The sequence below is a fragment of the Rana temporaria genome, chromosome 11 (genome assembly GCF_905171775.1).
Source record: "Rana temporaria chromosome 11, aRanTem1.1, whole genome shotgun sequence".
Lineage (NCBI taxonomy): Eukaryota > Metazoa > Chordata > Amphibia > Anura > Ranidae > Rana > Rana temporaria.
Genome location: NC_053499.1, coordinates 164168596 through 164182505, shown reverse-complemented (window position 1 = coordinate 164182505; position 13910 = coordinate 164168596). Strand labels below are relative to the sequence as shown.

Below are 13910 nucleotides of genomic sequence, written 5' to 3'. Positions count from 1 at the left end.
GGACTGATAATCTGGGCACTGATGAGACGGCACTGATAATCTGGGCACTGATGAGGCGGCACTGATAATCTGGGCACTGATGAGGCGGCACTGATAATCTGGGCACTGATGAGACGGCACTGATAATCTGGGCACTGATGAGGCGGCACTGATAATCTGGGCACTGATGAGACGGCACTGATAATCTGGGCACTGATGAGGCGGCACTGATAATCTGGGCACTGATGAGACGGCACTGATAATCTGGGCACTGATGAGGCGGCACTGATAATCTGGGCACTGATGAGACGGCACTGATAATCTGGGCACTGATGAGGCGGCACTGATAATCTGGGCACTGATGAGACGGCACTGATAATCTGGGCACTGATGAGATGGCACTGATAATCTGGGCACTGATGAGGCGGCACTGATAATCTGGGCACTGATGAGATGGCACTGATAATCTGGGCACTGATGAGACGGCACTGATAATCTGGGCACTGATGAGACGGGACTGATAATCTGGGCACTGATGAGACGGCACTGATAATCTGGGCACTGATGAGACAGGACTGATAATCTGGGCACTGATGAGACGGCACTGATAATCTGGGCACTGATGAGACGGCACTGATAATCTGGGCACTAATGAGACGGCACTGATAATCTGGGCACTGATGAGACGGCACTGATAATCTGGGCACTGGATGAACTGAAAGGCTTGTCCGTAAACTGCTCTCCTTTCCTCCCACAGACACAGCGTGAGGAAAGGAATGCCGATAACCGGCAACTCTATTCACATGTGATCAGCTGTGATTGGCTCTGTACCCCGATCTGTGATTGGCTCTGTACCCCGATCTGTGATCAGCTGTGATTGGCTCTGTACCCGATCTGTGATTGGCTCTGTACCCCGATCTGTGATCAGCTGTGATTGGCTCTGTACCCGATCTGTGATTGGCTCTGTACCCCGATCTGTGATCAGCTGTGATTGGCTCTGTAGACAATCTGTGATCAGCTGCACCCGATCCGTAGCACAGGACTGGGCGCCGCGCTGTGTCTGTGTCTTGGTTGTAGCGCGGTCTGTGATTGGCTCGATTATCGAATAACTGACATTATTATTTTTCAGCCTCTCCCCAATGGCACCAACCTCCTGGAGGAAGAGATCCAGAACTCGGCGTTGTATCGCTCGCCCATTGATCCCGCCAACTGGTTTGGAATCCGCAAAGGTCACCCCAACTTGGGGTACATTCAGGTACTCCGGCGCCCCCTATTGTATTTTCTAATAATGAATGGCGAGTCTAACAATATCACCCTTCTCACCCCATCACAGGAAGTTCCCCTCATGGCGGGATCGCCAGGGATTATTTTATTATTATAGAGAATGAGATTTCATATTCTCTTCAGATTATTCATTCAAGTGATTTGTCTTTTGTATGATAAAGTAAACACACCCCTGAAAATAAAACGCCAAAAGTCACTACAATCAAGCGAAACGCGTTCCTTGTATAGAAGTTGGAGGAAGTTTCTCCTTCTGCCACCAAACACGGCTATGATGAGGAATCGCTGACACTCATCTGTGTCTCCACCGCGTTTCGGGGGTTTCTCCCGCTGACCCCGAGTCACAAGAACATACAATAGTAACTTGGGGGGCGGTGGAGGAACCAGAAGGCCGATAATCCCACCCACCTCCACTTCTCATATGACTAACCTTGGGCCCCAGGGATTGGCCACTTGGGCAGTGAGGGCGGGATTATCAGAAGAAATGGGATTTTAAATGAAACGCGTCGCCTGTAAATAGGAATAAGATATAGAAATAAATTCCATTGATCCGCATGGAGAGTCCGGGATTTATTATAATAATATATTTAGTCCGGAGATCATCAGAATGATTAATAGAATATTGATAATAATAATTCACAGATCACATGATACAAGTCCAGATATGGGAGAATATTCGAATTCAGAATGATAACAAGCCTGGGTAGACACCCTGTAGCCCAACGCGTTTCTTGGCTTCTTGACAGTCATCAGGGGTAGGGCGCTCCTCTTTACTAAAGAGTCACGTAAATAAGATTTCTATTAATAAATGGAAAGGAAATATCAGAAATAACTGCTGACTGAGAAAGAGGAGCGCCCTACCCCCGATGACTGTCAAGAAGCCAAGAAACGCGTTGGGCTACAGGGTGTCTACCCAGGCTTGTTATCATTCTGATGATCTCCGGACTGAATATATTATTATAATAACTCCCGGACTCTCCATGCGGATCAATGGAATTTATTTCTAGATCTTATTCCTATTTCCAGGCGACGCGTTTCATTTCTATTTCTTTACAAAGCGATTGTGGATTTCAGGCTGTCGCTGTCATACTCAGGTTGTGAGGGGTGACTTTCTCTTAAAGAAGTTGGGGGGTGTCCCCCCATACCTAGAAGCAGGGGGTTGGGACCAGCAGGGTGTGGGGCGGCCCTAAAAAAATGTCCCCCCAGTACACTGGATCTTCTCACATCGCATTGGGCGGAGTTTAGTGAATTGTACCAATCAGGTGACAGGAAGGGGGTTGTGTAATATTGGGGGTCACGCTGATTTCTCGGACATTTTCTATTTTGTGTCCCTTCAGAATCACCTTCAGGTTCTGGTTCTGCTGGTATTTGAAGCGATCGTTTACCGTCACCAGACGTTCTACCGCAAGCGCCACCAGCTGGAGGTACCGCGCAATTTCACCGTCTTCCCGGAGGTTTGGCGGCAACACCTGGATGACGGACTTCTCAACTGCATCAAGTATTTTATCAACTATTTCTTCTACAAGTTCGGTCTGGAGGTGAGTTCCGGGAGGATCCGGGTGTAAGGGAAGTGTGACCCGTACTAAACCCGGGTGTATGAGAAGTGTGACCCGTACTAAACCCGGGTGTATGAGAAGTGTCACCCGTACTAAACCCGGGTGTAAGGGAAGTGTGACCCGTACTAAACCTGGGTGTAAGGGAAGTGTGACCCGTACTAAACCCGGGTGTAAGGGAAGTGTGACCCGTACTAAACCCGGGTGTAAGGGAAGTGTGACCCGTACTAAACCCGGGTGTATGAGAAGTGTGACCCGTACTAAACCCGGGTGTATGAGAAGTGTGACCCGTACTAAACCCGGGTGTATGAGAAGTGTGACCCGTACTAAACCCGGGTGTAAGGGAAGTGTGACCCGTACTAAACCCGGGTGTATGAGAAGTGTGACCCGTACTAAACCCGGGTGTATGGGAAGTGTGACCCGTACTAAACCCGGGTGTAAGGGAAGTGTGACCCGTACTAAACCCGGGTGTATGAGAAGTGTGACCCGTACTAAACCCGGGTGTATGAGAAGTGTGACCCGTACTAAACCCGGGTGTATGGGAAGTGTGACCCGTACTAAACCCGGGTGTATGAGAAGTGTGACCCGTACTAAACCCGGGTGTATGAGAAGTGTGACCCGTACTAAACCCGGGTGTATGGGAAGTGTGACCCGTACTAAACCCGGGTGTATGAGAAGTGTGACCCGTACTAAACCCGGGTGTATGAGAAGTGTGACCCGTACTAAACCCGGGTGTATGAGAAGTGTGACCCGTACTAAACCCGGGTGTAAGGGAAGTGTGACCCGTACTAAACCCGGGTGTATGAGAAGTGTGACCCGTACTAAACCCGGGTGTATGAGAAGTGTGACCTGTACTAAACCCGGGTGTAAGGGAAGCGTGACCCGTACTAAACCCGGGTGTAAGGGAAGTGTGACCCGTACTAAACCCGGGTGTAAGGGAAGTGTGACCCGTACTAAACCCGGGTGTATGAGAAGTGTGACCCGTTGTTACGGAACCATGAACCAGACGTACAACAAGAGATAAGTGAAAATAAGAAGGCTTTATTGAAAATCAAGCTGTAAAGCAAAAGTCCAACGGATGGTAAAACCAGAGGTCAGGAACCAGCAGGGAAGTCAGACGAAGCCAGGATCAGGAACCAGCAGGGAAGTCAGACGAAGCCAGGATCAGGAACCAGCAGGGAAGTCAGACGAAGCCAGGATCAGAACCAGAAGCAGCAGCAGTCTTAGAAGCATGTGAACACAGGAGGACCAAGCAAGGAACTGAAGCCACAGAACTCCTATATATATGAGCCAGGCATCCAGCTCCTCCCAGTGGGAAGGAGGAGCCGCAGGGTGGGAGGCTACAAGAGACCTAGAAACCAAGATGGCCGCCAGCACATGTCAAACGAAGGAGACAGGAGAGAGGTAAGACCATGACAGTACCTCCCCCTCAAGGGCCCCTCCTCCGCGGTGCAAAAAACGGTTTCTGAGGGAAGCGTGCGTGGAAGGCTCGGAGCAAGGCAGGAGCATGGACATCTGCGGAGGGAACCCAGGAACGCTCCTCAGGACCATAACCACGCCAGTGGACCAAAAACTGCACCCGACCGCGGACCAGGCGTGAGTCCAGGATATTGCTCACCTCATACTCCTCGTGATTGCCCACTTGGACCGGACGAGGCCGAGGAACCGAGGAAGTGAAGCGATTGCACACCAGTGGCTTCAACAGGGAGACATGAAACACGTTGGAGATCCGCATGCCAGGTGGAAGCGCAAGGGCATAGGCTACCGGGTTTACCCTGCGAAGCACTCGGAAGGGACCAACAAAGCGAGGAGCCAGCTTGGGAGTGGGCACTCGAAGGTTGAGGTTGCGGGTGGACAACCATACACGGTCTCCGACCTGGTAGGAAGGAGCAGGCGCTCGTCTGCGATCAGCCTGGAGTTTCTGGCGTTGCGCAGAGACCTCAAGGGACTTCTGGATCTGTACCCAAGAAGCACGTAGGACGGAAAGGTGATCCTCCACAGCTGGAATATCCTGGGGAGAGAATGCCTCCGGTAACACGGCAGGTTGGAACCCATAATTGGCCATGAAGGGAGACGTCCCAGAGGAAGAGTTCACCGCCGTGTTCCTGGCAAACTCAGCCCAAGGCAGGAGGTCAACCCAGTTGTCTTGGTGGTCGGAGACATAGCAACGAAGGAATTGCTCCAAGGCCTGATTGGATCGTTCTGCGGCCCCATTGGACTGAGGGTGGTAGGCCGAGGAGAAGGAGAGATGAATCCCCAACTGGGAGCAAAAGGCGCGCCAGAACCTGGACACAAACTGACTCCCCCGATCCGACACAATCTCCTTGGGCAAACCGTGCAACCGGAAGACCTCCCTAGCAAAAATCGTGGCCAACTCTTGTGCAGAGGGTAACTTCTTGAGAGGAACACAGTGGCACATTTTGGAAAACCGATCCACAATCATGAGAATGACCGTATGGCCTCGGGATGCAGGGAGGTCCACGATGAAATCCATCCCCAGGTGTGACCATGGGCGCTCCCCGGTGGCTATGGGTTGCAGCAGGCCCAACGGAAGGTGCCGAGGGGACTTACTCTGGGCACAAACGGAGCATGCCGCTACATATGCGGCGATGTCGGAACGTAGGGAAGGCCACCAGAACAGACGTGAAACAGCCCAGGACAGCTGATTCTTACCAGGATGCCCCGCGGTCTTGGAGTTATGGTAGGTTCGCAACAACCGAGTGCGCAACTCCTCAGGCACAAAACATCTGCCGTTGGGTGTCCCAGAGGGAGCACCAGATTGAGCCGCCAAAATCTGCTCACCCAGGGGAGAGGTCAGGCTGGTGCGAATGGCGGCCAGGATCTGATTCGGAGGTATGACCGAAGTCGGAATCGATTCCTCCCTGGACAGCTCGGAGTACTGCCGTGATAAGGCATCCGCCCTGATGTTCTTGGAACCGGGTAGGTAGGAGACCACGTAATTAAAACGTGACAGGAACAGAGCCCATCTGGCCTGACGTGGTGTCAATCTCTTGGCCTCAGAAAGGTAGGTCAGATTCTTGTGGTCCGTCAGGATGAGAACCGGAACCACCGAGCCCTCGAGCAAGTGCCTCCATTCTTTAAGGGCCTGCATGATGGCCAATAACTCCCTGTCACCAATCTGATAGTTGCATTCCGCGGGAGACAGTTTCCGGGAGTAAAACCCACAAGGAAGCAGAGGACCCTCTGGTGTTCTACGCTGAGACAGAAGAGCGCCTACTCCCGTCTCAGACGCGTCCACCTCGAGGACAAAGGGCAACCCAGGGTTGGGATGCGACAGAATCGGAGCCGACACAAAGGCGGACTTTAGGGCCTCAAAAGCTCGGATGGCCTCGAGCGGCCAGACCTGGGAATTACTGCCCTTCCTGGTCAGATCCGTGAGAGGCTTGGCCAGCATGGAAAAGTCCCTGATGAACTTCCGATAATAATTGGCGAAGCCCAAAAAGTGCTGCAGGGAACGAAGACCACTGGGCTGGGGCCACTGTAAGACAGCCGAGACCTTCTCAGGATCCATGGAGAACCCCTCAGCGGAAATGATGTAACCTAAGAAGGTTACCTGGGATCGGTGAAATTCGCATTTCTCAAGCTTACCGAACAGCTTGTTCTCTCGTAACCGTTGCAACACTCGTTTGACATCCAGAATGTGGGCCTCCATGGATTCAGAATATACCAAGATGTCATCCAAATAGACCACCACACACTGCTGCAACAGGTCACGGAAAACATCGTTGATGAATTCCTGAAAGACTGCGGGCGCATTGCACAACCCAAAGGGCATAACCAAGGATTCATAATGACCGGTCCTGGTGTTAAACGCGGTCTTCCACTCATCGCCCGCCTTGATCCTTACCAGGTTATATGCCGCCCTCAGGTCGAGTTTGGTAAAGACCGTGGCCCCTTTCAGGCGATCGAACAGCTCTGAAATCAAGGGTATCGGGTAAGCGTTCTTGATCGTGATGCGATTGAGACCCCTGTAATCGATGCAAGGCCTCAACTCACCGCCCTTCTTTTTCACAAAGAAAAATCCAGCCCCTGCCGGGGACGAGGATTTGCGAATGTGACCACGGAACAGCGCCTCCATCACGTACTCCTCCATGGCCTCATTCTCCGCAACCGACAGTGGATAGACCCTGCCGCGAGGAGGAACGGCACCAGGTTGTAACTCTATGGCACAATCATAGGGGCGGTGCGGAGGTAGGGCAACTGCGCGTACCTTATCGAATACATCCCGGTACTCCTCGTATTCAGGAGGCAACAGAGAGTCCGAGGAAGTACACAGCAACTTGACAGGCCCATGGATGCACTTAGCCCCACACTGTGGTGACCATGAGAGGATCTCGGCCGATCTCCAGTCGAAAGTCGGATTATGCTTCTGGAGCCAGGGGTACCCCAAGACCACCGAGTAGTGTGGAGACGAAATAACTTGGAAGCAGACCGACTCTCTGTGAGCGACACCAATGGCTATCCCCACTGGAAGGGTCTCATGAGTCACGTGTGACGGCTGGAGGGGTCTGCCGTCTATCGCCTCTAGAGCCAGCGGGGAACCTCGAGCCTGTAGAGGAATGGAATTGGCGGCAGCGAACTCACTATCAATGAAAAAACCACCAGCACCAGAGTCCACCAACGCCTGGGTCGTCACCGAGCCCCCGACCCAGGAGAGGACAACAGTGATCAGTGGTTTATCAACACGGGAAACCGGGGACGAGGAGACTCCACCCAAGATCTGCCCCCGACAGGATCTCAGGTGCGAGCGTTTCCCGGACGGTTCGGACATGCCAACCGAAAATGCCCACCGAGACCACAGTACATGCATCGGCCCTCGCGTCTCCGGAGTACCCTCTCCCCCTCGGACAGGCGAGCAAACCCCAGCTGCATGGGTTCACCCCCAGACAAGTCAACACCAGGAGGCGTGGGAGGAGAGGGAGGCACGGGTGGGACAGCAAAAGTAGGCGCCAAACTGTTAGGAGGCCTCCGCAGGCTCTCCTTAAAGGAAGGTCTCTCCCTGAGTCTGGTATCAATCAAAATCAGGAAAGAAATAAGAGCCTCGAGCTCCACTGGTAGGTCCTTAGCTGCAACCTCATCCTTCAAGGCATCCGAGAGACCATGAGAGAAAGCAGCGACCAGAGCCTCATTATTCCAACCTACCTCTGCTGCCAGGGTACGAAACTCAATGGCGTATTCGGCTACGGATCGTGAACCCTGTCTGACGGACATAAGGAGCTTCGCAGCAGAGGCGGCGCGAGCCGGCACATCGAATACCTTCCGAAGAGAAGCAACAAAACCGGAAAACTCGGCAACCACCGGATTGTTGTTCTCCCATAAGGGGCTGGCCCAGGCCAAGGCCTTGTCCGAGAGCAGCGAGATCAAGAACCCCACCTTTGATCTCTCAGTGGGAAAGGCATGTGGCAGCAACTCGAAATAAATGCCCACTTGGTTAAGGAAACCTCGGCACTGAGTTGGCTCTCCCCCAAATCGTTGTGGAAGGGGGGCAGAACCGGACATACCCCGAAACACCGCAGGCGCAACAACAGGTGTCGGGGTAGACTCTGGCGCAACAACCGGAGCGGCAGTAGGAGCGGGCCCAGGAGCGACAACCGACCCATCGGCAACGGGAGCGACATGAGCCGTGCGTTCATGCAGGGTTTGCAACGCCACGGCGAACTGACCCAACAGGGACTCCAGCTGATCAAGTCTGGCAACCAGCGTGGGTAGCGAGGATGGCTCTGTACCGTCAAAATTCATGGCTTGGTCCTAATGTTACGGAACCATGAACCAGACGTACAACAAGAGATAAGTGAAAATAAGAAGGCTTTATTGAATATCAAGCATTAAAGCAAAAGTCCAACGGATGGTAAAACCAGAGGTCAGGAACCAGAAGGGTAGTCAGACGAAGCCAGGATCAGGAACCAGAAGGGTAGTCAGACGAAGCCAGGATCAGGAACCAGCAGGGAAGTCAGACGAAGCCAGGATCAGGAACCAGCAGGGAAGTCAGACGAAGCCAGGATCAGGAACCAGAAGGGTAGTCAGACGAAGCCAGGATCAGGAACCAGCAGGGAAGTCAGACGAAGCCAGGATCAGGAACCAGCAGGGAAGTCAGACGAAGCCAGGATCAGAACCAGAAGCAGCAGCAGTCTTAGAAGCATGTGCACACAGGAGGACCAAGCAAGGAACTGAAGTCACAGACCTCCTATATATATATATGTGAGCCAGGTATCCAGCTCCTCCCAGTGGGAAGGAGGAGCCGCAGGGTGGGAGGCTACAAGAGACCTAGAAACCAAGATGGCCGCCAGCACATGTCAAACGAAGGAGACAGGAGAGAGGTAAGACCATGACACCCGTACTAAACCCGGGTGTAAGGGAAGTGTGACCCGTACTAAACCCGGGTGTAAGGGAAGTGTGACCCGTACTAAACCCGGGTGTATGAGAAGTGTGACCCGTACTAAACCCGGGTGTATGAGAAGTGTGACCCGTACTAAACCCGGGTGTAAGGGAAGTGTGACCCGTACTAAACCCGGGTGTAAGGGAAGTGTGACCCGTACTAAACCCGGGTGTATGAGAAGTGTGACCCGTACTAAACCCGGGTGTATGAGAAGTGTGACCCGTACTAAACCCGGGTGTAAGGGAAGTGTGACCCGTACTAAACCCGGGTGTATGAGAAGTGTGACCCGTACTAAACCCGGGTGTAAGGGAAGTGTGACCCGTACTAAACCCGGGTGTATGAGAAGTGTGACCCGTACTAAACCCGGGTGTAAGGGAAGTGTGACCCGTACTAAACCCGGGTGTAAGGGAAGTGTGACCCGTACTAAACCCGGGTGTATGAGAAGTGTGACCCGTACTAAACCCGGGTGTAAGGGAAGTGTGACCCGTACTAAACCCGGGTGTAAGGGAAGTGTGACCCGTACTAAACCCGGGTGTAAGGGAAGTGTGACCCGTACTAAACCCGGGTGTATGGGAAGTGTGACCCGTACTAAACCCGGGTGTATGAGAAGTGTGACCCGTACTAAACCCGGGTGTATGAGAAGTGTGACCCGTACTAAACCCGGGTGTAAGGGAAGTGTGACCCGTACTAAACCCGGGTGTATGAGAAGTGTGACCCGTACTAAACCCGGGTGTAAGGGAAGTGTGACCCGTACTAAACCCGGGTGTAAGGGAAGTGTGACCCGTACTAAACCCGGGTGTATGAGAAGTGTGACCCGTACTAAACCCGGGTGTATGAGAAGTGTGACCCGTACTAAACCCGGGTGTATGAGAAGTGTGACCCGTACTAAACCCGGGTGTATGAGAAGTGTGACCCGTACTAAACCCGGGTGTATGAGAAGTGTGACCTGTACTAAACCCGGGTGTATGAGAAGTGTGACCCGTACTAAACCCGGGTGTATGAGAAGTGTGACCCGTACTAAACCCGGGTGTAAGGGAAGTGTGACCCGTACTAAACCCGGGTGTATGAGAAGTGTGACCCGTACTAAACCCGGGTGTATGAGAAGTGTGACCCGTACTAAACCCGGGTGTATGAGAAGTGTGACCCGTACTAAACCCGGGTGTAAGGGAAGTGTGACCCGTACTAAACCCGGGTGTAAGGGAAGTGTGACCCGTACTAAACCCGGGTGTATGAGAAGTGTGACCCGTACTAAACCCGGGTGTAAGGGAAGTGTGACCCGTACTAAACCCGGGTGTATGAGAAGTGTGACCCGTACTAAACCCGGGTGTATGAGAAGTGTGACCCGTACTAAACCCGGGTGTATGAGAAGTGTGACCCGTACTAAACCCGGGTGTATGAGAAGTGTGACCCGTACTAAACCCGGGTGTATGAGAAGTGGCCTGGATACCTTCCCCTATTGTGTCTCCTCTGCCCTCTCCTCTGCCCTCTCCTCTGCCCTCTCCTGTGTCGTCTCCTCTGCTGTCTCCTCTGCCCTCTCCTCTGCCCTCTCCTGTCCCCTCTCCTCTGCCCTCTCCTGTCCCCTCCTGTCCCCTCTCCTCTGCCCTCTCCTGTGTCGTCTCCTCTGCCCTCTCCTGTCCCCTCTCCTCTGCCCTCTCCTGTCCCCTCCTGTCCCCTCTCCTCTGCCCTCTCCTGTGCCCTCTCCTGTCCCCTCTCCTGTGCCCTCTCCTGTCCCCTCTCCTCTGCCCTCTCCTGTCCCCTCCTGTCCCCTCTCCTCTGCCCTCTCCTGTGCCCTCTCCTCTGCCCTCTCCTGTCCCCTCTCCTCTGCCCTCTCCTCTGCCCTCTCCTCTGCCCTCTCCTGTGTTCTCTCCTGTGTCGTCTCCTCTGCCCTCTCCTCTGCCCTCTCCTCTGCTGTCTCCTCTGCCCTCTCCTCTGCCCTCTCCTTTGCCCTCTCCTCTGCCCTCTCCTGTGTCGTCTCCTCTGCTGTCTCCTCTGCCCTCTCCTGTGTTCTCTCCTGTGTCCTCTCCTGTCCCCTCTCCTCTGCCGTCTCCTCTGCCCTCTCCTGTGTTCTCTCCTGTCCCCTCTCCTCTGCCCTCTCCTGTCCCCTCTCCTCTGCCCTCTCCTCTGCCCTCTCCTGTGTTCTCTCCTGTGTCGTCTCCTCTGCCCTCTCCTCTGCCCTCTCCTCTGCCCTCTCCTGTCCCCTCTCCTCTGCCCTCTCCTCTGCCCTCTCCTCTGCCCTCTCCTGTGTTCTCTCCTGTGTCGTCTCCTCTGCCCTCTCCTCTGCCCTCTCCTGTCCCCTCTCCTCTGCCCTCTCCTCTGCCCTCTCCTATACTCGATTTCATGTGTTCGGATTGGTCCCTCTCATTAGTACTTCATACAATCCCATCCCTCTTTTCTCACTTCAGATTTGCTTCCTGCTGACGGTAAACGTGATTGGCCAGCGAATGAACTTCATGGTGATCTTTCATGGTTGTTGGCTGATTGTGATTCTGACTCGCCGTCGGAGGGAGAAGATCGCGTCCTTGTGGCCCAAGTATTGCGTCTTTCTGGTGTTCTTCCTCCTCTTGCAGTACTTGCTGTGTCTGGGAATGCCGCCGGTGCTCTGTATAGGTGAGTCTTCTCTGTGCCGATCTTTGTTGAAGTGACGATCGTTGACATGTTGGTGACTCTGTGTGTCTCTGTTCCTCAATGACAGAATACCCCTGGAGGTGGGACAAGATGGTTCCCGTCAATTCGGCTCTAATAAAATGGATGTATCTGCCCGACTTCTTCACTCCTCCCAAAGCCGACGTCCTCATTTGTAAGTGTCCCGGGGGCCAAGGTGATCGATTCTTTACAGGAAGTGCTTTTCATTGTCTTCAATCCCCAAGCCTCCCCTTTGTTCCCTGAATCTGGACCAAAACTTTGCTTGTGGGCCTGGTGATCGGTGGGCCCTCATGGTTGGTGGTCGGTGGGTCTGGCGGTCGGTGGGGTCTTGGCGGTCGGGGGGTCCTGGCGGTCGGCGGGTCTTGGCGGTCGGTGGGTCCTGGCGGTCGGTGGGGTCTTGGCGGTCGGTGGGGTCTTGGCGGTCGGTGGGGTCTTGGCGGTCGGGGGGTCTTGGCGGTCGGTGGGTCCTGGCGGTCGGGGGGTCCTGGCGGTCGGCGGGTCTTGGCGGTCGGCGGGTCTTGGCGGTCGGTGGGGTCTTGGCGGTCGGTGGGGTCTTGGCGGTCGGTGGGGTCTTGGCGGTCGGTGGGTCTTGGCGGTCGGTGGGGTCTTGGCGGTCGGTGGGTCTTGGCGGTCGGCGGGTCTTGGCGGTCGGTGGGTCTTGGCGGTCGGGGGGTCTTGGCGGTCGGTGGGTCTTGGCGGTCGGGGGGTCTTGGTGGTCAGTGGGCCCTGGCGGTCGGTGGGTCTTGGCGGTCGGTGGGTCTTGGCGGTCGGCGGGTCTTGGCGGTCGGTGGGTCTTGGCGGTCGGGGGGTCTTGGCGGTCGGTGGGTCTTGGCGGTCGGTGGGTCTTGGCGGTCGGCGGGTCTTGGCGGTCGGCGGGTCTTGGCGGTCGGTGGGGTCTTGGCGGTCGGTGGGTCTTGGCGGTCGGTGGGTCTTGGCGGTCGGGGGGTCTTGGCGGTCGGTGGGTCTTGGCGGTCGGTGGGTCTTGGCGGTCGGGGGGTCTTGGCGGTCGGTGGGTCTTGGCGGTCGGTGGGGTCTTGGCGGTCGGTGGGTCCTGGCGGTCGGTGGGTCTTGGCGGTCGGTGGGTCTTGGCGGTCGGTGGGTCTTGGCGGTCGGGGGGTCTTGGCGGTCGGTGGGTCCTGGCGGTCGGGGGGTCCTGGCGGTCGGCGGGTCTTGGCGGTCGGCGGGTCTTGGCGGTCGGTGGGGTCTTGGCGGTCGGTGGGGTCTTGGCGGTCGGTGGGGTCTTGGCGGTCGGTGGGTCTTGGCGGTCGGTGGGGTCTTGGCGGTCGGTGGGTCTTGGCGGTCGGTGGGTCTTGGCGGTCGGCGGGTCTTGGCGGTCGGTGGGTCTTGGCGGTCGGGGGGTCTTGGCGGTCGGTGGGTCTTGGCGGTCGGGGGGTCTTGGTGGTCAGTGGGCCCTGGCGGTCGGTGGGTCTTGGCGGTCGGTGGGTCTTGGCGGTCGGCGGGTCTTGGCGGTCGGTGGGTCTTGGCGGTCGGGGGGTCTTGGCGGTCGGTGGGTCTTGGCGGTCGGCGGGTCTTGGCGGTCGGCGGGTCTTGGCGGTCGGTGGGGTCTTGGCGGTCGGTGGGTCTTGGCGGTCGGTGGGTCTTGGCGGTCGGGGGGTCTTGGCGGTCGGTGGGTCTTGGCGGTCGGTGGGTCTTGGCGGTCGGGGGGTCTTGGCGGTCGGTGGGTCTTGGCGGTCGGTGGGGTCTTGGCGGTCGGTGGGTCCTGGCGGTCGGTGGGTCTTGGCGGTCGGTGGGTCTTGGCGGTCGGTGGGTCTTGGCGGTCGGGGGGTCTTGGCGGTCGGTGGGTCTTGGCGGTCGGTGGGGTCTTGGCGGTCGGTGGGTCCTGGCGGTCGGTGGGTCTTGGCGGTCGGTGGGTCTTGGCGGTCGGTGGGTCTTGGCGGTCGGGGGGTCTTGGCGGTCGGTGGGTCTTGGCGGTCGGGGGGTCTTGGCGGTCGGTGGGTCTTGGCGGTCGGCGGGTCTTGGCGGTCGGCGGGTCTTGGCGGTCGGTGGGGTCTTGGCGGTCGGTGGGTCTTGGCGGTCGGTGGGTCTTGGCGGTCGGG

The 13910-nt window shown here is 56.0% G+C and overlaps 1 protein-coding gene across 1 annotated transcript in view; it reads left to right on the top strand.

Moving 5' to 3' along the window:
• PIEZO1 (piezo type mechanosensitive ion channel component 1) overlaps positions 1 to 13910 on the top strand; it is a 143104-nt gene that overhangs the window by 56618 nt on the left and 72576 nt on the right. Inside the window, exons 12-15 of the mRNA XM_040329671.1 lie at positions 1109 to 1234; positions 2598 to 2798; positions 11613 to 11817; positions 11903 to 12007. Of these exons, the coding sequence (XP_040185605.1) occupies positions 1109 to 1234; positions 2598 to 2798; positions 11613 to 11817; positions 11903 to 12007 (637 nt within the window). The remainder of the gene's footprint in view (positions 1 to 1108; positions 1235 to 2597; positions 2799 to 11612; positions 11818 to 11902; positions 12008 to 13910) is intronic.